The sequence below is a fragment of the Vulpes vulpes genome, chromosome 14, assembly GCF_048418805.1.
Source record: "Vulpes vulpes isolate BD-2025 chromosome 14, VulVul3, whole genome shotgun sequence".
Taxonomy (NCBI): Eukaryota; Metazoa; Chordata; class Mammalia; order Carnivora; family Canidae; genus Vulpes; species Vulpes vulpes.
The window spans coordinates 101897916-101924148 of record NC_132793.1 but is presented as its reverse complement, the minus strand read 5'-3'; the positions used below and the strand labels follow the sequence as shown (position 1 = coordinate 101924148).

The 26233-nt window shown below is 46.8% G+C and overlaps 1 protein-coding gene across 2 annotated transcripts; it reads right to left on the bottom strand.

Moving 5' to 3' along the window:
* Nucleotides 1-796: 796 nt before the first annotated feature.
* On the bottom strand, nucleotides 797-21173 carry ZSCAN2 (zinc finger and SCAN domain containing 2). Of its 2 annotated transcripts, XM_026000688.2 has the most exons (3): nucleotides 20992-21173; nucleotides 18180-18689; nucleotides 797-3513 (listed from the first exon to the last, which is right to left on the bottom strand). In XM_026000688.2, exons 2-3 carry the CDS (start codon nucleotides 18580-18582, stop codon nucleotides 2072-2074), a joined length of 1845 nt encoding a protein of 614 aa, XP_025856473.2. In that variant the 5' UTR covers nucleotides 18583-18689; nucleotides 20992-21173; the 3' UTR covers nucleotides 797-2071. The 2 variants fall into 2 exon arrangements, with proteins under 2 accessions (XP_025856473.2, XP_072593446.1); XM_072737345.1 differs by lacking the exons at nucleotides 18180-18689; nucleotides 20992-21173 and adding an exon at nucleotides 6944-7074.
* Between the last annotated feature and the right edge of the window lie 5060 nt (nucleotides 21174-26233).

Sequence of the window (26233 nt, the reverse complement as noted above, 5' to 3'; positions counted from 1 at the left end):
TCTACAACCCAAACACCAGAACCTAGTATCAGCTAGGAAACCACCCTATCCATTCTCCCTTGGGACAGCTCTCATAGCTTCCCAGACAGATGGGATTACTTCTGTGAAAACTTCATGAAGCCAGGTAATGGAATTTCTCATTCATCACCCTTCCCTAGTACCTAACAGTGATGGTACCTAAGTCCTTAATGTTTGCAAGGAAATGAGGGAATGGGATTGATGATGGGGATTTCACAGCCTAAGTGGTTTGGTTTAACAACCGTCACTCCTGGGATGCCTGGGTGACTCAGTGGTTGGGCATCTGCCTTCGGCTCAGGTCGTGATCCTGGGGTCCTGGGATCGAGTCCCACATCGGTTCCCCATGGGAAGCCTGCTTCTCCCTCTGCCCATGTCTCTGCCTTTCTCTGTGTCTCTCATGAATAAATTGAAAAAAAAAAAACAAACCGTCACTGCCAAGTTTAGAAATGTCCTCCTTGTGTCTAATCTAGCTGATTCTGGAAAGAGAGGATTCCCAACAACCTCCTTAGAAGGCCGCCTGGCTCCTTGACCAAAGCTGCCACTCCAAGTCCTGCCTGACAGACTGAATGAACTGTTGGCAAAAGGCAGTGGGCAGGTGTGTGCACTAGTCAAGCACACAAGTCTAAGTTCACCCAAAGGTGTGTTTTTTGAAACCACTGATTTTAACTCCCTGAAGGTCTTGAACCACTTTCGGCCTAGGGCAGAAGGTGAGTGGGTAGGAAGTGAGGTGTGGGTTTGCTAATAGTCAAGTTCACATTAAAAGGCAGACACACGAAAAGAATGGGACTCTATTTTATTAGGAAACATTGAGCATTCTATAAGAACCAAGGCCCATTGTGAGCATAGGCTCCATGCACTGGAGGAGATGGTTTCATATTTCCCAGAAACACCTGATCTGCTCTCCTCTTCCTTATAACAAACCCCTTGCCCCGCTATCACCCCCTGGTCTTTATGGTTTCAAGGACCCAAGAACAAAGCCCTGGTAGCATCCCAAGATCGACACCTTCAGGACAACAACTGATTCAAGCCCAGATCTCTCCAGAGGACAGATGATGTGTCCTCAAAATCAACACTTCCTTAAAAATATGTACGTATATAAAACCTATCAGACAAATTCCAGCTTTGCACATACAAAAAACAAAAACAAAAAAACAGAAGAACAGAGGAATGACAAGTGCATAGAGATGATTCAGGGGCTATGTATCCATGAGGGTGAAGACACAAGCCTACCCTGAAGAGAACAAGACTGTTTCACCCTCGAAGAGACAGAAACCACTGTCCACCAGGGGTAGGTGGCTGGGGGCTCCCAATTTCACACTCAAAAAACAGAACCCCACCAAAACTAGTGCATTCCCCTGGCAGCTGACTTACCACAGGATGGTAAGCAGAGACACAAGCAAACGTGTCAACCTCCTCAGTTTATACCCTCACTGGTGGGTCCTGCTCCACTCTTACCAATGGAAAAGCTCCTGGGATATTGGTTCCAGGCCACACTCCCTCGTGCCTACATGTTCCTGACACTTTCTATGGATAGAAAAAGGCTTTACCTTCATATGGATGGCTCAGAATTGGAAAAGCCCATCCACCGTGACCTGAAATTGAAGCCCAGGACAACTCCAGGAAGAGGTTTTTCTGACCCAACCCTCTGGCATGCCAGCAACTTGGGGTGAAGGCACCTTAACCTAACCAAGTGGCAGCAGGGTAACCAGACCACACCTACCGATTTCCAGTATTTCTGAGCCTGTGGCCCGTGTGTGCGGGCCACACACTCACCCTCCTCTACCAAAAAGGAAACAGACACAGAGGATCAGGAGAGAGGAAGCCCATCGTGGGTTGTGCAATGAAACAGGAAAAAGACACAACTTTCTGACCATCCCTTCCTGTGCTCTGTTCTGGGGGTTTGACTCTGAACATCAAGATGGCAACAGGGTAGAGATGAGGATGAGCAAGGGTGAGATTCTGGCAGAAGTCCCCAAAGACCACTTAGGAGGAATGGCTCTCCTAAAGGGATGCCAGTACTGGGGGGCAGCCCTCATTATGCCTCTCTGCCAGCTCAGTACCCTTTCTCTTTCATGTGAGTCCTCTGGTGGGTAATGAAGTTGGAGCTATTGCTGAAGCCCTTGCCACACTCGGGGCACTTGTAGGGCTTTTCCCCCGTGTGGATACGCTGGTGGATGATGAGAACAGAATTCCAGCTGAAGCCCTTCCCGCACTCGGGGCACCGGTATGGCTTGTCCCCCAAGTGGGCACGCTGGTGCATGACCAAGATGGAGCCCCGGCTAAAGCTCTTGCCGCACATGAGACACTCATAGGGCTTCTCGCCCGTGTGGGTGCGCTGGTGCACCACGAGCTGGGAGCGCTGGCTGAAGCTCTTGCCACACTCCCCGCATTGGTAGGGCTTCTCGCCCGTGTGCACTCGCTGGTGCTTGACGAGGTTGGAGCTCCAGCTGAAGCTCTCCCCGCAAGTCAGGCACTCATAGGGCTTTTCGCCAGTGTGCGCCCCCTGGTGGGCGATCAAGCTAGAGCTCTGGCTGAAGCTCTTGCCGCACTCGCCGCACTTGTAGGGCTTCTCCACCAGATGCGTCCTCCTGTGCGTGGCCAGGTTGGAGCTGCGGCTGAAGCTCTTGCCGCACTCCGCACACTGGTAGGGCTTCTCCCCGGTGTGTGTCCTCCGGTGCGTGATGAGTGCTGAGCTCTGGCTGAACCTCTGCCTGCAGTCAGGGCACTCGTATGGCTTCTCCCCCGTGTGGATCCTCTGGTGCCGGATCAGATTGGAGTTGTAGCTGAAGCTCTCACCACACTCCTTACACTCATAAGGCTTCTCGCCCGTGTGGATGCCCTGGTGTGTGTTAAGGCTGGACCGGTTGCCAAAACTCTTCCCACACTCAGGGCATGAGTAGGGCTTCTCCCCTGTGTGGGTTCGCTGGTGAGCAATGAGGTTGGGGCTCCTGCTGAAACTTTTGCCGCACTCGGCACACTGAAAAGGCTTTTCTCCTGTGTGGATCCGCTGGTGGGTGATGAGGTTTGCACTCCGGCTAAAGCTTTTCCCACAGTCCCTGCATTTGTAGGGTTTCTCTCCTGTGTGGGTGGTTTGGTGTCTACTGAAGTTGGAGCCGTCACTGAAGCTTTTCCCACATTCGTTGCATTTGTAGTATTTCTCTCCTGTGTGGGTCCGCTCGTGTGTGATCAGGTGGGACTTCCGGCTGAAGGTTTTCCCACACTGGGGGCACTCATAGGGCTTCTCACCCAGGTAGGTGCCCTGAAGGCCGATGAGCTGCCCGACCTCCCTGCCCTGGGTGGGGACCTCCCGGCCATCCTCACATGGGGCCTTTGCCTGGGGCCCCCTGGAGCCACAGTCTCTCTCACGGTCACTTTCCCAGTCGCACTGCGGGATGCCTTCCCCTTCGGGCATTTCTGAGAACATCTCCCGTGACTCTGCATCCTCAAATAGATCTTGATTAGAATTCTCCCCATTGTCACTCTGGATCTCGAAATCTGAAACAGTAAAGAAGGACGTACAATTTATATGGAATTTCCTATAATGATGAGAAAAAGAAAGGAAACCAAGGAAATATTTAAAACATTAAACTTCTAATGAAAAAAAAAGAGGCGGGACACCTGGGTGGCTCAATGGTTAAGTGTCTGCCTTCAGCTCAGGGTGTGATTCTGGAGTCCTGGAATTGAGTCCCAGGATTGAGTCCCTGCAGGGAGCCTGCTTCTCCCTCTGCCTCTCTCTCTCTGTGTGTTTCTCATGAATAAATAAATAAAATCTTAAAAAAAAAAAAAAGGCTAAAGAATCCTCCAACTTTTTAAACCAGGTTGATTTCCTTCTACATGATTATCTACTTGTCAGACCTCCTACCCATGTGGCAATCATCCAGAATTTCTAAGTCTTAAAGATTTGGGTTCTAGGTCTGTATCTGTTTCTTGGTTGGGAAATGAAGTCAGGTGGGAATGGGAACATCCTAATCAATAGAAGGCAACAGGGTACACAATGACCCCTAATTCTCACTGTCATGCCTGATGTGTAACAGGTGCACAATTACATTTGGTGAATGAATGAATGGGTTTTTCACTGGACCACAGAAATTTCCCTAAAGCTCAGTCTCCTTTCAAAAAGAGCTTATATAGTAACCTCATGCATTATGATATGTCTGGTATTTATAATCTTATTAGATTATAATAGGTAAGACACAAACAAGATGACAGGGCCCCTGCAACAAGGACTCTAGGGTCTATACAGATGACAGGAAACAAGTACACAGTTAAAAGAGCCCTAAAATGTATCTGCAGTAGGAGCTTACGGATGGACCTCCCATTGGTAGTACAAAAATAATACCATCCAGAAATTTGTCAAACATTCAGGTGAAAGGAATCATGAGGACGGACTGCTGACAACAAATGCATCCTCTTCCTTCACTGAGAGACTCTGAAGTCTATCCCAGGATTGAGCCAGAGCAGTGGAGAGCCATGAACCTGGACCTCACTGCAGAACTGAGTGGTATGTTGATTTAATGGCTCTGGCCAACAGTCAGGAACAACCTGGTAAGTGTCATTAGAAATTAATGACTGTCAGGAACGTTAATGCTGCCAGGAAGTTGTTGGTGACACTATTTATGCCACACAATGTCCTCTTATGAACGAGAAGGAAATTTCCCTCTAACCGAAATTCCCAAGAGAACTGCTCTTCTGAGCAACTGATGTGTGTTTGCCTTTTGCCTCTGGTCATGGCTCCCTCTCTGCCTTGCCTGCCTGGAAGCTTGGAGCCAAATGCTCAGAGAGAGAATACTGCATGTTTGTGCCACAACCTGTGTTCTTTCATTTTTACCTTCCACTATTTCCTTTTTTGATATAATTTCCTTGTGTTTCCTTCCTTTCCTTCCTCCCTCCCTCCCTCCCTCCCTCCCTCCTTTTTTGGCTAATCTTCCCTTATTGTTACAATTTTAGTATATGTGTTGCCGAAGTGAAGAACCCTTGTGCTCTGTTTCTATAAGTTGTCTTCAATTCTTTTTTGGAATTCTGGAGGGTGTACAGAAATAAATCAATGATTTATTGATAAGGAGGATAGCCTGATTATTTCTAACACCTAACATCAGACCTCCAGAGAAAGCAGATCCATCCAAAACAGGGAAGACAATTAGTAAATTAATGACATGAGGTCCTAGTGATATTCCCATTATTGAAGCTAAGAAATAGTTTCTTTCTTTTTTTTTCTTTTTAAAAGATTTTATTCAACCATTTGACACAGAGAGGGAGAGAGCCCAAGCAGGGCAGGTAGAAGCAGAAGGAGAGGGAGAAGCAGACTCTGCACGAGCAGGGAGCCTGACGTGGAGCTCGATTCCAGGACTGAATCAAAGGCAGACACTTAACCAACTGAGCACTTCAAGCACCCCCCAAAATAGTTTATTTAAAGTTAGATACTCGGGCAGCCCCAGTGGCTCAGCGGTTTAGCACCACCTTCTGCCCAGGGTGTGATCCCAGAAACCCGGGATCGAGACCCACATCGGGATCCCTGCATGGAGCCTGCTTCTCCCTCTGCCTGTGTCTCTGCATCTCTCTCTCTCTATGTCTCTCATGCATAAATAAATTTTAAAAAATCTTCAAAGTTAGATGCTCAATTTGGTGATTATTAATTTCTGTAGGTTAAGGCAAATTTCCATATGTGCACATGATAAAATGTGACAGGCCCTCAGGCAGAACCTGGGTCCTAGTTATACTGCTAGTCAATATATAAAATTGTATTTAAGCTTACAAGTAAGCACATGATTACATTTCACGGTCACTAGCACATACGCTGCTGGTCACGTGTGGGCTTGTAGAACTGCCCTTCTAGCTCAGGTCACAAAGCACAAAGCACAAAGCTCCCATATGGCTAGGACCAGCAGCTCTACGCTTCCTCAACTTCCTGCAATAAGGTTTGGGAGTTTCTAGCACAGAGGTCTGCTATCAACCATTATTCTACAAGGTCCTCCAGGCAGAGGCCCTGATTGATTTTCTACAAGCTAATACTACCAAAAACATTTTTAAAAATGACTTTAGTAGGGGTGACTGGGTGGCTCAGTCAATTGAGCACCTGACTACTGATTTGGGCTCAGGCCATGATCTCGGCATCATGAGATCGAGCCCCACCCACATCTGCACTCAGCAGGGAGTCTGCTTGAATTTCTTTCTCCCTCTGCCTCTCCCCTAGCTTGCTTTTCTCTCTCTCAAATAAATAAATAAACCATTTTTTAAAAATAACTTTAGTAATTGTTCTCTTCTGAACAGAGACATTAGCTGATAAGGTTTTCCACTGCCTTAAACTCAGAAGAACTGGTTGGAATGCTCTGGAATGAGCTCAGAAGCAACAGGGAAAACAAACAAAAACTCAAATTCCATTTGCAGTGAGATTGGAGGAAGATTAACTTGCAGACATCAAAACACATGTAAGGCCTTCCAAAACCAGCAGAGACATGGTTGAGGCCAATGAGGCAGGAAGTGAACAGAACAAATGTGGAAGGCAACACGTGGGGGGCAGCAGGCAACTGAGGGGCAACTAAAAAGTTCAGGGAGAGGGGCACCTGGGTGGCCCAGTCTGCTGAGCAGTTGACTCTTGACCTCAGGGTCGTAAGTTCAAGCTTCCCCATTGGGCTCCACACTGGGTGTGGTGCTTACTTTTTTTAAAAAGGTGGGGGGGGGGACACCAGGGTGGCTCAGCGTTTTGGCATCTGCTTTCGGCTCAGGGCGTGTCAGGGCGTGATCCTACAGTCCCGGGATGGAGTCCCACATCAGGCTCCCTGCATGGAGCCTGCTTCTCCCTCTGTCTGTGTCTCTGCCTCTCTCTCTCTCTGTCTCTCATGAATAAATAAATAAAATCTTAAAAAAAGAAAAAAAGGACATAAAAAAGCTCAGGCAGAAAATCACTTCCTGGAGGTAAGGGACTCACCATTAAGAGCAACAGTGCACCTAGGAACTAGGGCAAGCAGGGCTGGCTTCTTTGGTTCAGAGAAGCACAGGAGGTGAAGCTACAACCAGAATCACCCAGATGACCTATATACTGCAGGAAGCTTTCTGCTTCTGTAAAGCAGAGAAGGAGAGAGCCTTTCACCCTCACATATTAATCATGGCAATTATGACTAAGAAAGTGACATTTTTCATGCATTAAAAAAAAAAAATAAACAAAGGGTGCCTGCAAGGCTCAGTCGTTTAAGCATCCAACTCTTGGTTTTGAGCTCAGGTCATGATTTCAGGGTAGTGAGATTGAGCCCCGCCTTGGGCTCCACACTCAGCCAGGAGTCTGCTTGAGATTCTCTCTCTCGCTCTCCCTCTGCCGCCCCCCCCCCCCCCGCCGCCCCGCATGCACACGCACGTTCTCTGTTAAGAAAAAAAAAGAAAAGAAAAAGAAGAAAAAACTTAAATGAAGCAACTGCCTCTAGGAAGGAAGACTACTCAGTAAAAGTCAAGGAAGAGATGGTGAGACAGCAAGAAGAGATGGAGTGGAGCTGGCAGGACTCAGGACAGCAGAGGAAATCTGTAGACAGAGAATAGGCATGCTGGCAAGCCCAGCAAGGGGAAAGGAGGGCTGAGATGAGCAGAGCAGTTAAAGGAAGGGAACAAAGAGGACAAAGGGATTAACAAGAAGGACAGAGAGGTCAGATGAAAGGAGAGGCCATGCACACATAACTGGGAGTTATCAAACAGGGGAACAAAACCAAAGAACAGAATAAGCACTGAAAGCAAAAAGCTGCCAGGACCCTGGACAGGTGCACTATGTCAGGAAAACTGACACTGAGTGGCTAACGATGGGCACGGGGATGGCAAGGCTAAAGGCTCAGATCACTCCCATGGGGGAAGAGAACCAGCTGGGCTCAGACTGCTCTACAGGGACAATGCCTGCAGACACAAGGCAGACAGGGAAAGAAAGGGGATGCCCAGGATTCTGTGCTCATGAAACTGTCCTTCAAGTATCATGTTTGCAGGCAAACAGCTTTGAATATGCACAAATTCGCATAATATGGTTCCTCTGAGTCCTTCTTAGAGAAAATTAACTAGGAGGTGAGCTTTGGTCAACCAAAATGAGGGGAACTCAGGGCAAACAGGCTGAGGACAAACACCTGACACGTGGGACTCCAGAATGAAGTCTCAAATTACTGTGGCCATTACAATGAGAAGAGAATGTAGAGGCCACAGAGCAACATAGAAATGTCTCTAGCCAAAATTGGGGTTGAGAGAAGGTGGGAAAGAGGACATATTCATTGACTGACTGCCTCATCTGGATTGCCTCCCTAACCTGGGAGTTCAAGGCATACTATTTAAAATTGGCAAATCATGCACCTGAAGTGTGTCCTTACCAGTGCAAAAATAAACATTAAAGAGCCCCTGCCTGGCTTAATGGGTAGAGCATGCAACTCTTGATCCTGGAGTCATGAATTTGAGCCCCACGTTGGGTACAGAGACAACTAAAAACAAAAAACTTTAGGGATGCCTCAGGGTTCAGTCGGTTAAGCGTCTGCCTCGGCTCAGATCATGATCCTAGGGTCCTGGGATTGAGCACTGTGTTGGGCTCCCTGCTCAGTGTGGAGTCTGCTTGAGATTCTTTCTCTCTCTCTAAAATAATTAAATCTTGGGATCCCTGGGTGGTGCAGCAGTTTAGCGCCTGCCGTTGGCCTGGGGCGCGATCCTGGAGACCCGGGATCGAATCCCATGTCGGGCTCCTGGTGCATGGAGCCTGCTTCTCTCTCTGCCTATGTCTCTGCCTCTCTCTCTCTCTCTCTCTCTCTCGCTCTCTCTCTCTCTCTCTCTGTGTGTGACTATCATAAATAAATAAAAATTTAAAAATTTAAAAAAATAATTAAATCTTAAAAAAAAAATGAGTCCCTGAGACAGACTGAACAGAATATATGATTCTTAGGGTGCCTTGGTGGCTCAGTCAGTTGGGCATCTGACTCTTGGTTTTGATTAGGGTCATGATCTCAGAGTCTTAGGATCGAGCCCTGTTCAGGCTCCATGCTCAATAAAGAGTCTGCTTGAGATTCTGTCTCTCACTCTCCTCTGCCCCTCCCCACCTTGCACATGCTCTTGCTCTAAAAGCAAATGAATAAATCTTTAAAAAATGAATACATGATTCTCCCCTTGTGCATTGCTGGAATGTAAAATGGTGCAGCCAATGTGGAAAACAGTGTGGTGGCTCCTCAAAAAATTAAACATAGAATTACCATATGATCTAATAATTCCTCATCTGGGTATACATCCAAAAAAACTGAAAGCAGGGACTGAAACAGGTGTTTGTATACCCACATTCTTGCATTACTCGTAATAACCAAGTGCTGAAAACCCAAAGGTCTATCAAGGAATGAATGAATGGAGTATTATTCAGCCTTGAAAAGAAATGAAATTCTGACCCATGCTTCTACATGGATGAATCTTGAGGACATTATACAAAGTTAAATAAGAAACCAGACACAAAAGGATAAATATTGTATGATTACTCTCTATGAGGTACCAAAAGCAGGCAAATTTATCATAGTGATAGAAATTAGAATGTTGGGTGCCAGGTGCTGCTGGGGAGGGAGGGAGGAATGGAGAGTTGTTTACTGGGCATAGAATTTCAGTTTGAGAAAAGGAAAAAGTTCTGAAGATGGATGATGGTGATGGTTGTATAGCAATATGAATATATTTAATGTCTGTGAAATACAACAAAAATGGTTAAAATGAAAAAAATGGTTAAAATGGCAAATTTTGTTATGTAAATTTTATCATACCATAAAGAGAATATGATTCATAGTTTTATGTATTCTATCAAATTTAAAATAGATGGCATTACCTACTAATTCTGAAATTAGTTTAGAAGATTAAATAAATGCTCAGCAAGGCAGAGAATTCTCAGAAACGTTATTAAACTTCTGATGGTACAGTAGGGAAAAGAATAATATCTTGTTGTAATGAGTACTTCCCCAATCAAAGCTGAACATATGGTTTCATAAAGTTATAACTTACTTTTCTTCATTTCTAAATTGCCTACTCATATCTCTGACCTTTCATTCCACTGCATTGACTTTTCTTTTTTTATGATAGTCACACACAGAGAGAGAGAGGCAGAGACATAGGCAGAGGGAGAAGCAGGCTCCATGCACCGGGAGCCCGATGTGGGATTCGATCCCGGGTCTCCAGGATCGTGCCCTGGGCCAAAGGCAGGCGCTAAACCACTGCGCCACCCAGGGATCCCTGCATTGACTTTTCTTATGGATTACAGCAGCTCTTACAGATCAAGAGCTTTTTGTTCTTTTTGTTGTTTTTTTTAAGATTTACTTATTTTAGAGAGAGAGAATGTGTGTGCACATGCACGAGCAGGAGCAGGAAGCAGAGGGAGGGGCAGAAGCAGACTCCCCACTGAGCAGGGAGCCCGACACAGGGCTCAATCCCAGGACCCTAAGATCATGACCTGAGCCAAAGTCAAGAGCTGGATGCTCAAGTTGAGCCACTCAGGCACCCCTAGATCAAGAGTCTTTGACTCTTATCTGCTGTACTGCAGACTTCGTTGCAAAAAATGCCTTCCAGTAGGTGTACTGTCTTTTAACTCTGTTCATGGTACCGTTTTTATATAAATGTCTTTTTGTTTTCCTGAGTCCTGTCCAGCTTTGAAGATGGCTGTCTTGTATAAGAGGTCGTTCACCAAAAGATGATAAAAATATTCTCCTACGTTATTCCAGTCTTTTATAGTAGAAATCTATAATCCATCTAAAATTTATTTTTGTGTGACCTGTGAGACAGAGATCTATTACTGTGTAAGTTATGAACTAAGGATCCAGTGTTAGTTTTTTCAGAACGGTGAGACCACTGTCCAAATACTATCCACTGAATGGTTGCTGCATGGCCACGGGCCCTCTTTCTGCCTTTTCTGGTTAGTAAACAAAAGCCACAGTCAAGGCTCAGACTAAAGCAATAGTTCTTGGATTCTCCGGCCCTAGACAGAGGCTCTACACTCAGATGTGCAGCACCTCTCCACTGCTGCTCCTGGGGCTGTGCCTGTCCCCCTTCCTGGACAAGACACTTCTGCTGTCTCTCACACTGGAAAGCAGATCATGATGAGGGTGAGGAAAATTGGTATCAACAGGGAGATAAACCTGATTTTACTGTAATTTATTTAGAAAAATGAACTAGTCATAGACTTTAATGCTCTAGTCTGGGTTAGGCTCCAAAAATTTTGGCAAAGCCCTTCCCACCTGATTAGGACCTCAACACCATGGTCAGAGCCACTGCCCTAAAATGCAGGGATGTTTCTAACACAGCTTCTCGCTGAGTTGGGCTCTCCCCGTCAGAGTGCTGCCCTGGCAAGCCTGGCAGGAGCCTGCTGGTGCCTGAGTGACTGGGAGCACTGGTCCACCTCCACTCTGGCTGCCTGAAAGATTAACCATTGATAAAACCGGCAATGAGCTCTGTTATCTGTTTAAATGAATGATTGCCAAACATTTTAGAGTTATATGTTACATCTAAAGAGCTCTGAATGGTATGTGTTTCAAATATTTAAGTGAATTAAAAGCAATTTTTGTTTTGAAGCTGAGAATCATAACTTTAAAAAAGACAAACACCTTTACAACCCACCAACACTCTCCATTCCTGGTCCTGTTAAGAAAAATCTATGTATTTGCTCTTTGTTGTTATGAAGGGAGCATTTGGCTGGGGCACCAAACTCAGAATAGGCGACCTGTTGCCTGTGTTCACCAAAAGCCAGGAAATGCTAAAGATGCCTGGAGAGGTAAGCCGTGGTTCTTGGGCTTGACTGTTGAACAACAGTAGGTTTGAAGTGGATAACCTCCATTCCTCTCTAGGCTAGAGGAGAGCTTCTCAAACTTCAAAGCGCAGACGAATCACCTGGAGAGATTGTTAAATGCAGATTCTACTTCACTTGGATTAGGTGAGACTGAGCATGCCTTTCTAATAAGCCCCAGGTGACACCAGTATTGTTGGTCCATGGACCACACTGAGAGTAAGGCTCTAAGCAGTGGTTTTGAAATTGCTGCAGCTTAGGACAATGTGGGAGCTTTCAAAACCTCCCTGCCTGGGCTGCACCCCAAGCCAATGAAATCAGAAAATCAGAATCCCTGGAAGTGGGGCCCCAAGTGATTGCAACATGTGGCTGAGTTGGAGAACCAGAGGTCTAGCACAGTGGCTTGCTAACTGGAGCTTAAATCAGGATCACTTGGACGGCTTGTTAAACCATGAGGTACTGGGCGCCACCCTCAGTTTCTGGTTCAGTAGGTCTGGGATGGGAGAGCCCAGGAAGTTCATTTCAAATACATTTACAGATGATGCTGATGCTGCTGGTTTGGAGACCACATGCTGTACTGATGGTCAGAGGATTGATATACCAGGATTCATCCATTTTGAGCCCCCAAATTTCCCCTTTGCTCCCCTGTGACATAAACAGTTTCTTTTTCGGGTGATGGAGCTTCTGTGAGATAAAATCTGTGTGTCAGGAGAGGAACATTTCCTCTGCATGTTGCACCAACTCTGGTGTGTGGCATCTGGGGAAGGCCACCGTGGCATGAGTCCCTGATTTGCAGGCTGTAGGTTACCTTTCTGCTTACTTCTTACAGGTGGATGAGCCCTGGGTAGAGCACTTAGACAACAGGCCTGAGTCAAGCTATCTCACTTCTACAGAGATTGTAGTTTCTGAACCAAAAACTGGGCCATGCAATTTGAGAAATGATTTCCGGCCCCAGACTCCAGGCTGCTTACAGATAGGAATCTGAGAGGCATGGTTTGTCCACCCACTATTGAACTTTGAGACATTCTGATGACTTACAAGGACAAATATTTCATCTTCAGGAGTACCCTGGACAAATCTAGGTTGTCATTCACCAAATCACCCGAAAAAAAAAGAAAAAAGGGAGGTGTTCTGGGTTTTATGCTGGGACTTTATAACAAGTGAGAGAGATACCCTGTGATTTTCACAAATGGTCTTTCAATGGGTCTGTAAAACACAGGCTGAAAACACAGCCGCCAGGGGCCAATCTCACTTCAACCGAAAACCCTTCTCGTTGGAGAGATGAGCTCCACAGGACCACGGACATCCTACTGAGACTTGCAATTCTGGCCCTTTGCCAGTTCATTTTCTCTGTCATCTATTCACTGATGTGCACATCCATGGCCAGCTCCCTGGCACAAAAGACTGTCAGGCAAATGTCCTCCCTGGGGGTGTGGATTCACCATGCCCAAGGTTTCCAAAGTCAAAGCTTATCCCATGCAAGTAAATGCTATTGGTCTCCCACATGATTCCTGCAGTTTGGATGGATAATATCAGGTGAAAAAGGCCACTTTCTAGTTTATAGTTGGGCCAGGCAGGAAGGATGCCTTTGAGCCTTTGTTGTTTGAGAAATGGAATAGCACAAAACTTGGTCCTCAAAAACATGTTCTCTCTGTTTAAAAATATCTTTGGAGCACCTGGCTAGCTCAGTTGGAAAAGTATGTGACTGATTCTCCATCTCAGGGTTGTGAGTTCGAGCCCCATGGTGTGGGTAGAGATTACTAAAAAGAATTTTTGAACTTAAAAATATCTTTATTAGTAGCATAAACATGATAGTATTCACTGTGTTTGCTGAAAAGAGGATTCATATGGTACTTCCAAGGATGAAAATGCCAGAGGCTAAGAGTAAGTGCTCTTTTGCTGGACTAAGCTGTCTGGGCTGCCCACTGGCCTGAGCATCCCCCCAGGTCTGCAGCCTTGCCTCTCCCCTCTGTCCAGATTTGGAGTGTCCCAGCTGCCTTCTGCCAAGTGTGGGCTTGACCCCATTTTGTTTTAAAACCAAAGCTTAGCATGGCTTTCTTAAGGAAAGGCAGAGAAGCCTGGAATGAGGAAGCTATCTATCTGCCTCCTTCATGGATGGAGCAGGGGAGCCTCTCCACATCTGCTGGTGGGCGGGAAAATTCATTCATTTGTGCCAGACACACTTACTGAGTTCCCACTGTGTGCAGTGCTGCAAGAGAAGAAAGTAAAGAAAAGAAAAAAAAGAAAAGAAAAGAAAAGAAAGAAAAGAAAGAAGAAAACAGGTTCCATGCCTTCTGAGATTTTAAAGGTTCCTAGAAGAAATAAGACAACTATTCATATAAATAGAAAACAAGGTGGTACATAACCAAAAGCTAAAGGACATGGAGAATCCAAAGCACTGGGGGAAATTGCTTCTGGAAAAGGTGATCAGATTTCCAACTCAAAATTCAGGCACACAGATGGATGCTAGAAAGCATAGGCTACATTTAAGGAGCAGCAAGGTCTAGTCTGAATGGAGCCAGGGCAATGGTAGGAGGATGAAGGGCCACTGTGGGGCAGGTCCGGGCCAGACCACACAAGGCCCCAGTTTTGAGCAGAATAAGGAGTACACACTTGATCTGGAGACATTGGGGAACTCATGCAGACTTTTATGCAGGAGCGTGCCCGACTGTTCAGGTAGGAGTAGAACAGGAGCACCAGGTAAGGGAGAGGCCAGACTGCTTTAAGAGTTCAGAGCAGAAACAACAAGATTCTGAATGAGGACTGCACGTGGGGATGGAAACGTCCTTGGGAAATAGTCACAAGGAGAGATGAGTTTTACCACTTAAACTAGTAGCACAGATCCCATCTTCACTGGAATCATAAGAACCTTTCAATGTGAGTATCTAGAGGTGACCATTAGTCAAATATTAAATAACCACTGTCCAAACAGGGATTAAAATGTCCACTGCTGAATAAAAGTTGTCCAAAGGTCCCAAGGTGGATGAACAGAACAGAGGTCAAGTTGTCTTATGTTGAACAAATGTTTGAGGGGATGAAGACAAGCACACGAGTTCCTCTGAGTCATCACGGGGAAGGTCAGGAGGCTTTGCTAAATGAATGGAGACCAACAAAGCTGATCTCAAAGGTTGAAGTCAGAGGACTGAGGAGCCCATCTTGGACATTCTGGGAGTGATAAAAGGCACAAAGCCCCCACAGCAAAGCCAGATGGGGAAGGCTGTCACAGTGGGTACCTGTCACCACATCAGCGGCACCTGCTCAGACCTGACCCTCCGCTTCACTACTTCCCCAACTAATCCACAACCCTAGTGGTGCCTGGGCAGCTCAGTTGGTTAAGCACGTGACTCTTGGTTTCAGCTCAGGTCATGATCTCACAGATTGTGAGACTGAGCTTCACGGGCTCCACACTCAGTTGGGAGTCTGCTTGAGCAGACTCTCTCTCCCTCTCCTTATGCTCCTCCCCAGATTCATGCTTACTCTCATGCTCTCTCTCTAAAATAAACTAATCTTAAAAAATAAATAAATAAAAAGATACAACCACTTCAGAGATCACTCCTCAGCCCTCAACCCCTCTGGCCTCTCCACAGTATCTGACTGAAGATCCTAAAGATCATTACAAACTTCTCACATCCATCAGGAGGCAAATGAACTAAGTTTTTAGGACAGGATAAGGGTGTTGGGGTTTTAATAGGAAGAGTAAAGTCAAAGATATTTTTTAGGGCCAAAGAAAACCAGTTTTTTTTTTTTTTTTTCCCAAATAAAACCTGCCCAACACACGCTGAAGCAAACAGACTGGAGTTTGAATCCCGACTCCGCCTCTTACTATCTAGTGTGTGACCTTGAGTAAGGGCTTGACCTTGCTGAATTTCCATTTCCTCATCTGTAGAGTGACAGCCCCACTCCCCTCCTGGGACTGCTAGTGAGAGGGACATGTGAGGAGTCCAGGGCAGGGCTGGGCTCACAAGGTCAGTCCCTTTTCCAAAAGCCAGGCTTTCCTCCTACCTCTCAAGTCCCTGGGCTTGCTCACAACCTCTGCTCCCAAACCACCTCTTTTCCGTTCTTTTCTTCTGAATCTTCCACACTGGACACCTTTGAATAAGCCACCTTTGTCTTACTCCTCGTCTGCATCTCCTCTTTCCAACACCCCACTAGGGACTATACTTTGCACCACAGATGTGATAAAATGCTTGAGAACATGGGCCAGGTTCTCAGACCCATGGGTTCAAATCCTGGTTGGGCCTCCTATTAGCTGCATGATCTTCAGGGAGTCACTTAACTTCTCTGGTGATGATAACGTCACTCACCTCCCAAGATGGGAAAGTGTCCATCACTTTTGCACAGTGGATGCTAGGCACAAGGCCAGGACCAGAAAGGGATCTGTAAATGCTAGCTAGTGTTACTACTGGTTCTCCTTACATGTGTCCAATGTCCTCTCCTTCTGCTATCCCCGCCACAGCCTGACCCCTATGCCTGCAAGCCTAATGTCTGGGCGGCTTCCTGGCTGTTCTCCTGCCGCTGGCCTCTCCCTACTCAAATCAAACCTATATCCTGTTGCCAAATTCCACTTCCTCCCATTCCCCTTGGGCTCTAGTTCAAGAACCTGCTGAGGCCAATGACATTCAGTCCAAGCCCCCACCCACCCTTCCCCCAAACTCTACATCCTACCCCTTCCTAAAAACACACTTTCTACTCCAAGCAGCCAGGCTCCCTTAGTGTCACCTGAACCAATGAGCTTCATGCCACCCCTCACTTTCTTCCCAGCTGCCACACCCTCCCTACTGTCCTGCGCTTTTCCAAATCCCACTCCAGCCTACAACCTCCTGCTCAAGCTCCACATTCTCTCTGGCCTCTCCTACCCTCTCCTCTCCTTTCTCTGAGCTTCTATGGTTCTCATCAGTGCCAAGGCAGCCATCATCCATGGGTCCTGAAGCAGCCCTAGGGACCCGGGCAGATGTGAAGGAAACATCTGGTAATCGGAGGAGTGCAGTCTCCAGCTGAAGATGGAGACAGCGTAGCTAAATGGCATGCCTGGATCCCAGAGTGTATTAGTAACATGGTGACAAGCTTACAAAGAGCTCAAGTTTGAAATTATTCTTTTATTTATTTATTCATGAGAGACAGAGAGAGAGAGAGAGAGAGAGAGGCAGAGACACAGGCAGAGGGAGAAGCAGGCTCCATTCAGGGAGCCTGATGTGGGACTCGATCCCGGGACTCCAGGATCATGCCCTGAGGTGAAGGCAGGCACTAAACCGCTGAGCCACCAGGCGTCCCTGAAATTATTCTTTTAAGAGCTTAGGAGGGCAGCCCAGGTGGCTCAGCAGTTTAGCACCGCCATCAGTCCAGGGTGTGATCCTGGAGACCTGGGATCCAGTCCCATGTCAGGCTCCCTGCGTGAAGCCTGCTTCTCCCTCTGCCTGTGTCTCTGCTTCTCTCTCTCTCTCTCTCTCTCTCTCTGTGTGTGTGTCTCTCATGGGTAAATAAAATCTTAAAAAAAAAAAAAAAAAGAGCCCAGGATGAGGGATGCCTGGGTGGCTTAGTGGTTGAGCATCTGCCTTGGCTCAGGGCATGATCCCAGGGGTCTGGGATTGAGTCCCACATTGGGCTCCCTGCAGGGAGCCTGCTTCTCCCTCTACCTGTGTATCTGCCTCTCTCTGTGGGTCTCTCATGAATATATGAAATCTAAAAAAAAAACAGAAACAAAAAACAAAAAAGGGCCTAGGATGACTTTATACCATAGCTAGTTCCTAGTTACTAGCCAGTTTACTCGTCATTGATTTGTTTCATAAGAAAAATAACTCTTTAAAAATAGGATTATCTGGTTCTTGTAATTGCTGGAACTTCAAATATTTAGATGTTGGTTGCACAACAGAAGGTGCCAAGGGGTGGTTTATACAGTCTTCAGTCCCCCTCCCTATAACCTCCATCGGTTTCCCAACCACTCCAAATAAACACAGAAGTAAACACTATGTTTATTACACAAATATAGCTCCAAGAATAGTCCTGTAAGCCTTTCCTATACCGAAATTCTGGAACTACCACTGCACACAAGGACATTAACAAGTGACAATGTTGGGATACCTGGGTGGCTCAGCAGTTGAGAGTCCACCTTCAGCTCAAGGTGTGATCCCAGGGTCCTGGGATCGAGTCCCATATCGGGCTCCCTGCAGGGAGCCTGCTTCTCCCTCTGCCTGTCTCTCTGCCTCTCTCTGCGTCTCTCATGAATAAATAAAATTTTAAAATAAAATAAAAACTAAATAAAAAAACTTAAAGTGACAATGTCCTCGTTGCCAGCAGCAGGAGGATGGGCTGTCCTCAGCTCCGTCCTGGATACCACCTTCTCCTCTTCCACACACACCACACTACTCCACTTTGGGGGGATGCTCCCACCCACTCCCCATGAGGTCCAGCATCTTACCACCGTCCCGAAGGGTCTGGGTCAAGTCTTCCACCAGGGCTACAGCCTCCTCACTGCTTTCGGGACGATGCTCCTGCAGCCAGGCCTGAATTTCCCTTGGTAGCACAGTCAGCATTTGTTCCTTAGTGTGCACTTCGGGCCTCAGCCAGCGCCGACACAGCTCTCGAAGGCGGCCAAGGGCACCCTGTGGCCCTGCAGCTGCCTCCCCATGGGGGCTACCCTTGCCAGCACTCTGGGGAAAGGGCTCCGACTCAGGGCCATCCTCCTGCAGTACAGCTTCCTGCACCCAAGAATCATCCTCCAGGATCATGGTGGTGACCTCCTCCTGTTCGTCTTCCTCCTGAGGCACTTGGACCATGGGGCTCAGGGGAGTGGTTACTCTAGGCCCCTCTGCAGCCATCATTCACCTTCCTGGGGCAACCACCCAGGCTTCTAGCCTTGAACTTCAGTCTTCTAGGCCAGACTCACTGAGAAGACACCTCTCTCCTCAAATGTCAACAAGTAACGTGACTGGGAAATAAGAAAGAGAACCACATCAATAAGCAGACTGCCCCACAATGATCTAACTCACAGCAGCCCAGGTCAGGCCACCAAGTGATTCTTACATCTGCAAATCAACAGAAGTTTCCTGTCCCTCTTAAAGGAAAAATGGCTTATTCCTGAAAACCTCTTTCTATTAAAAGAAGTTAAGAAGAATTATAAGCACAAAAAATACAGCACTTTTCTTCCCAAAAGAATGGTATCAGAAATTCAAAGCCCTCCTAAGAACCCAAGACTGAGTTATTCTGTCCTAAATCAGTTCAGACTTGCTGTAGAATGAGTGACCTTGATCTAACACACAACTCAGTCCCTTAAGCTCAGTGACCATCTAATAGGTACAGATAATAACACCTATCCTTCTTATCTTATGGGGATATCTTCAGGATTAGCAAGGATCAGATGTCAAGATACTTTGAGCCTCACTGGAAGGAAGGCAGTCTCTAAACTGCATACTTACCACATGAATATGAAGTTTTAAAATATTCACATTCTTCAATGCAGCCTTGGCCCCTTCAGGAATTTATCTTTAAAAATAACCATCTTTGTGGCACCTGGGTGGCTCAGTGGTTGAGTGTCTGCCTTTGGCTCAGGTCATGATCCCAGGGTCCTGGGATCGAGTCCCATATCAGGCTCCCTGCCTCAGGCTCTTTGCATGGAGCCTGCTTCTCCCTCTGCCAATGTCTCTGCCTCTCTATGTCTTTCATGAATAAACAAAATCTTAAAAAAAAAAAAAAACCACCTTTGTAAAGGAAAACTTATTTGCAAAGAAACGAAACCATAGCATTGTTTCCAATTGCAAAAAAAAAAATAATAATAATAATAATAAATTGGCATTTAAAAAACCCAGCAGCAGAGGAATGAATGGTTAATGAATGATGGCACATCCATAGTAAAATGTATTTAAAACCATGCTGATTTTTGGGACACCTGGGTGGCTCAGTGATTGTCTGCCTTTGGCTCAGGGTGCGATCCTGAGTCTAGGGATCAAATCCCATATCAGGCTCCCTATGAGAACCCTGCTTCTCCCTCTATGTCTCTGCCTCTCTCTTTGTCTCTCATGAATAAATAAATAAAAATCTTTAAGAAAAAAACTATGCTGATTTAATAATGGCTACCTCTGGGTGCCGGATACTGACTGAGTAGGGGCTCAAAGAAGCCTTTGGGGTGCTAGAAATGTTCTATATCTTGATTTGATGATGGCTGCACAAAGCATACCTATGAAATTTAACATCTATGCATTCTGCCACATGTAGTTTCAAATATTCTTTAAAATTATCCTGACAAGCATTGTTAACCATTAATAATCTGAGATAATCTTTATAACCACGGAAATTATGGATAAAAACAAAGGCCAAACAGAAAAACCAGGCACAGTATGATCCCAAATCCGTTTAAAAATTTACACACAAGGAAAAACAAAACTTGGACGTGAATTCTACAAAATGTTGGCAGCCTTTAAACTACTATTTAAAATCAAGACTATAGGGACGCTTTGGTGGGTCAGTAGTTGAGCGTCTGCCTTTGGCTCAGATTGTGATCTCAGGGTACTGGGATCGAGTCCCACTTCACGCTCCCCACAAGGAGCCTGCTTCTCCCTCTGCCTATGTCTGCCTGTCTCTCATGAATAGATAAATAAAATCTTTTTCAAAAAATAAAATAAAATCAAGACTATAAAAGCAATGAAAATTTATTTTTAAAAAATCACTACCACAAAAAAAAAATCACTACCACATCCTAAAGACTCAGATAACCCCCCCCCCCTTTAATAAATAGGGGGTGGCGGGGGAGAGACAGGGAAGGGAAAATAAAAAGAAGAAAGCAAAGCTAGTGGGAACACCGAAGCTCTCCTGTCTATTTACCAAAGGGCCAGAAGATGCCCAGGTAGGGGAGGCCCTGCGGCGAGCCCCGGACATTTGCTCGCGCTCCGCTCATTCGCTGACCTGGGGCAAGACACGCCCCCTCGGGAGCTCAGTTTCCCCATCTGTAAAACGAGGAGCTGCGCGGGACGCCGTCCAGCGAGCTACCAGTCCCCACCCCGCAGCCCCGGCTGGGGGCGCAGGGAGCTCACCGCCCGAAAGCAGCGTCTGAGCGCGTTCCCCGAGCGGACCCGGCGCGTCAAGCAGGGGGCCCCGGCCCGCGGGCGCGGACAGCTCCCCCGACGCCCCTCCCCCAGTAGGGCTGCCCGCACTGGCTCCAGGCCCGTTAGTCTCTAGCCGCGGGCTACTCCCAACCCCCGGCCCGCGCCGCTCCAGGCCCGACTCTCCAGGCTCACCTCTCGGGACACCCGGTCGGGCTTCCACAGCCACTCCGCGCGCAAAAGCGCCCCTGGGCACGGCCCGGCCCCTCCGGATCACCGCGGCTCAAGCCCGAGGGGCACCGAGAACAATGGACGGGAGAAGCCCGCCCCCCGCCGCGCTCATTGGCCGCAGAGAACGCCCCCTGGAAACCCTGCTCTCCTATTGGTGAATCCGGCCCCCAGCCCGGCGCGGGGCGGGGGAGGCCGGACTGAGGGGATCCTGGGAGTTGTAGTCCAAAGCGGTGGCCCGGCCCGCGGGCTGGGAGCCGGGCTGGGAGCTGAGAGCCCCTGCGGTGCGGCAGCGCGGGAAGCGGGGCAATCCATTGACTGACCCTTAGGACCCCAGGGATGGCTGCAGCTATGACCTGGTACGGGTCATTTCACTTCCCTGAGGCCTCCGTGTATTTGCCTACGGAAAGTGAAAGTTGAGTGGAGGGGCTCCCACCCCGCTACACGAGCCCGGCAAGCCCCTCCCTACCCCCCTCCCCCAAGCCTGCGGGTCCTCGCTTGCACCTGTCCCTGGCACACCCCTTTGTTTCATCACGTGGTGTTCCTGCTGCTGGAGGCGGTCCTGCTGCTGGAGACGAGCCCAGTCTCGCCTCTTCTGTCTCGAAAGAACTCCCATTCTTTCGTCCCCCTGGTCTTCTTGGAGCCTGCCCCATGCGCGCCTCCCTGGGCGCGGACGCCGCTCCCAGCACACGTGTTCCACGTCTCCGGGTGAGTCCTGGTACCCAGTACCGGGAGGCGAGAGTGGGAGACCCGCCTCTGTCCTTCCCGAGGTTGGTGCCCTCGAAGAAGCAGCTGCCCCAACCCTGTCTGACAACAGGTGAGAACCCCTCTGGAAACCTAAGGGGAAGATCTGAGGATGAAGAGAAACACGCTCTTGGTGGTCTGAGATAGAAAAACTGTGCATGTTCAATGCACAACAATCATCGGAGGCGCGCAAGCAAACGACTGCATTTGTTGTTTTAATTTTTAATTTATATTACATTTCATATTCATGAAAATTTTATGAGTATCTGAGAAATGGGTGATTTTAATCTCCTTTTCTGTGAACTGATTGTTCGTATCTTCCTATGTCTTTGTTGGTTGGTTTTCTTTTGGTCCAGTATGGTTTACATACGGTGGTGTTACGTTTGAGGTGTACAATATAGTGATTAACACTTCCATACCACACCCAGTGCTCATCAGCGACTTCACCCACCTCCTACTCACCTCCCCCCTGATAACCGCAGTTGGTTCTCTCTAGCTAAGAGTATGCTTTTGATTTGTCTTTTCTTCTTTGTTTTGTTTCTTAAACTCCACGTTTAAGTAAGATCATATGGTATTTGCTTTTCTCTGATGGACTTACTTCGATTAGCATAATACCCCCTGGCTCCATCCATGTTGTTGCAGATGACAAGATTTCATTCTTATACTTCTTTTCATGTTTTTTTTTAAGAATTTATTTATTTGTTCATGAGATACAGAGAAAGAGGCAGAGACACAGGCAGAGGGAGAAGCAGGCTCCATGTAGGGAGCCCGATACAGGACTCGATTCCAGGACCCCAGGATCACGCCCTGAGCCAAAGGCAGATGCTCAACCGCTGAGCCACCCATGCGTTCCTCTTTTCATGTTTCTTTTTTTTTAAGATTTTATTTATTTATTCATGAGAGACACAGAGAAAGAGAGAGAGGCAGAGACAGGCAGAGGAAGAAGCAGGCTCCATGCAGAGACCCCTATGTGGGACTTGATCCCAGGACTCCAGGATCACGCCCTGGGCTGAAGGCAGGCACTAAACTGCTGAACCACCCAGGCGTCCCTCCTTTCATGTTTTTTTTTTTTTAATAATAAATTTATTTTTTATTGGTGTTCAATTTGCCAATATACAGAATAACACCCAGTGCTCATCCCGTCAAGTGCCCCCCTCGGTGCCCGTCACCCATTCACCCCCACCCCCCACCCTCCTCCCCTTCCATCACCCCTCGTTCATATCCCAGAGTTAGTAGTATTCATGTTCTGTCTCCCTTTCTGATATTTCCTACCCATTTCTTCTCCCTTCCCTTCTATTCCCTTTCACTATTATTTATATTCCCCAAATGAATGAGACCATATAATGTTTGTCCTTCTCCGACTGACTTATTTCACTCAGCATAATACCCTCCTCTTTTCATGTTTTAATCAAAGTTATTTGCAAGAGTTCTTAGTGTATTAAGAAAATGGGGCAGGGGCGGGGAGTGGTGCCTGGGTGGCTCAGCGATTGAGTGCCTGCCTCCTGCTCAGGTCCTGGTCTCGAGATCCCAGGACTGTGTCCCGCATCCAGCTCCCTGCATGGAGCCTGCTTCTCCCTCTGCCTGTGTCTCTGCCTCTCTCTCTCTGTGTCTCTCATGAATGAATAAATAAAATCTTTTTTTTTTTTTAAGAAAGAAAATGGTTTCTTTGTCACAGAAGTTGCTATTTCTCAGTTTGCTGGGTTTTCTTTTTCTGTTTTTTTTTAGCACAAATGTTTATGTTGTCTGTCTTGTCTTTTTATAGCTTCTGAGTTTTGTGTCATTATTAGAAAGTTCTCTGCACCACTCCAAAGATTATTTGAGTTTCACTTGTTTTTCACTAATGAATCCCTTTAATCAGTCCAAGTGTAAAGATGGAAGGTGAGCTTCAGCTGTGGAGTATTACCTCCTCAGTAGCATACTAATTTATTAGCCTAAAGTGACCACATGCAAATAGCACCACCTCCAGGCCAGCTTGAGAAGTTGGCACTACCTGCCTGGATGCAGAACTCCTAGTGGCCACTCCCCTGGACAGCGGTCCTAGAGAGCCAGATACGCAAAACATTGAGGATGATAATTCTCAGGGATGATCTCGTATTACAAAGATTGGTCTTTCCACATTTCCATCCTCACTAGGAATGGGAATGTACACAAATTGGAAAAGGTTTGTTTGGGAGTGGGGGGCTGAGGGGTTCACTGCTGAAACTGTCTAGCAGCCAAAGAATGCATTTACCTCTGCTCCTATCACAAGCCAACCCTTGACCACAAGAAACTGGCACAGTCTTGTCACAAGAGAATCCTGGAATCTGCCATCTCTTCTCTGTGCCTGAGTTGATCCTAGCCAATGTCAACTGTCCCAGGTTTAGATAGAAAGCAATTCACATTTGGGGCCCCTGGATGGCTCAGTTGGTTAAGCATCTGCCTTCAGCTCAGGTCATGTTCTCAGGGTCCTGGGATCAAGTCCCATGTTAGGCTCACTGTTCCTCGGGAAGTCTGCTTCTCCCTGTCGCTCTGCCTACTTGTATGTGCACATGCTCTCTCTCTCTCTCTCTCTTTCTCTGTCTCTCTGTCAGATAAATAAATAAATAAAATCTTAAAAAAAAAAAAAAAAACAGGCAGCCTGGGTGGCTCAGCAGTTTAGCACCGGGCGTGATCCTGGAGTACCAAGATCGAGTCCCTCATTGGGCTTCCTGCATGGAGCCTGCTTCTCCCTCTGCCTGTGTCCCTGCCTCTCTCTCTCTTTGTGTCTCTCATGAGTAAACAAATAAAATCTTAAAAAAAAAAAAAAAAAAACTTCTGAGAACTAGTCTGGCTAAGTAAAAGGGACTTATTGAAAGAATGTTAGGGAACTCACAGTGTAAATGGGAAAGAATCAGGCTTAATGAAGAACAGTTGAGAACCAAGAAACCGGCTAAGTTAGGCCCCAAGAATCACAACAGTCTCTTAGCAGAAACAGGCTAGTGTGACCACTGTGTCCCCTTGTGACCCTACAGCCACCTCTGTTAGTCTGCCTTCCTTTCAATGTTCTAAGACCAGGGAAAGCACATGTGGTTGGCTGAGTCTGTCCCATGCCCACTCCCTGAGCCCACCAGGGTGAGAGGGAATTGGATCTGGCTCTGAGTTTTCCTTATGAATACCCTACACAAAGGCAGGTTCTCCTCTCCAGAGACTGAAGGGTTACTAGGAGAAACTGAACAGCAGAAGGTACCGGTGTCACTACTTATTTTCAGATGCTGAGCAAGAAGAGACCTTGCCCCAGGGAATGCTCAGTCTAAGGCTTTTGGGGAGCTCCCGGGTCAACTAGCATTGATGAGATGATAAGGCTGGAGATGGGCAGAATGTGCTTTTCATAATAATACTTGGTCAGGATCGGGGCCAGTGACCTCTGAGCAGGCTCAGGCATAGAGGCAGAGGGGACTTCGGGCCCTGAGGATGCAGAAAGACCCTCACCACTGCTTAATCTACCCTATGTCATGGATGTCGAGGAATGTGAGTGTCTTTGTATGAAGCATGGGCATTGCATTTTTGCTAATTATGCCACAGAAGCAGGACCACTAAATGGGATTGGGAAAAGATTATTAAATGAATAGTGTTGTAGGATGCTATAAGACCGACCTAAAAGGAAGAAAAAAAATATCAAAAATTCTTCATAGTAGGAATGCCAAGGGGGAAAGAGAAACCAGGGAATGAGATCAGGGAAGCATTTATTTTCAAGTGGGAGGGGTAAAATTCAGTCCAAGAAGTATCACTGAACAATTAAATTGTCAAGTATCACATGACACGTGCCCATGTAAAAAGAAGAGCTAGAGCAGGATTTTTTTCCCTTTTAGAATGGACATTATCACCCCTCCCAAGGCCTGCCTGTATTTTTCCTCTTTTTTTTTTTTTTTTTTTTTTTTTACGAATAGTTTGTAGTTAGGGTGTGTGTGGTAGTGGCAGTAGGGTTTGGTCCTTGTCTTTCTCTTCCTGGGATGCTGGTGTTTTCTTTCTGAGTTGTTCTGTGCTGGCCTGGGTTTCTCTAGCTCTTGTGCTAAGAAGGAAGAGAATGGCTTTACAGTCTCCAGCCAGTTCCCATGCCCTGTTCTGAACTGTTCTAGTCAAGAACATTTCTCAGAAGACACAAGGGTGCTCTCGGCTGGACAGAATAACTTAGGAAGTGGCCTAGTATAGACTGATGCTTGTCAAACACAGAAGCATGAGTGGTACCAGGAATGGCTTGAGACAGAGTGTTTTGTTTTTTTTTTTAAGATTCTATTTATTTATAAAGAAGATGTGGTTTATGTATACAATGGAATATTACTCAGCAATTAGAAACGACAAATACCCACCATTTGCTTCAACGTGGATGGAACTGGAGGGTATTATGCTGAGTGAAATAAGTCAATCGGAGAAGGACAAACAGTGTATGTTCTCATTTATTTGGGGAATATAAATAATAGTGAAAGGGAATATAAAGGAAGGGAAAAGA

Bases quoted from the DNA above. Each gene is read 5' to 3' on its own strand.
- ZSCAN2 (XM_026000688.2), bottom strand. From the start codon at position 18,582: ATGATGGCTGCAGAGGGGCCTAGAGTAACCACTCCCCTGAGCCCCATG. The intron at 3,514-18,179 runs GTAAGATGCTGG...TTACTGTTTCAG, and splicing joins CCAGACCCTTCGGGACGGTG to ATTTCGAGATCCAGAGTGAC.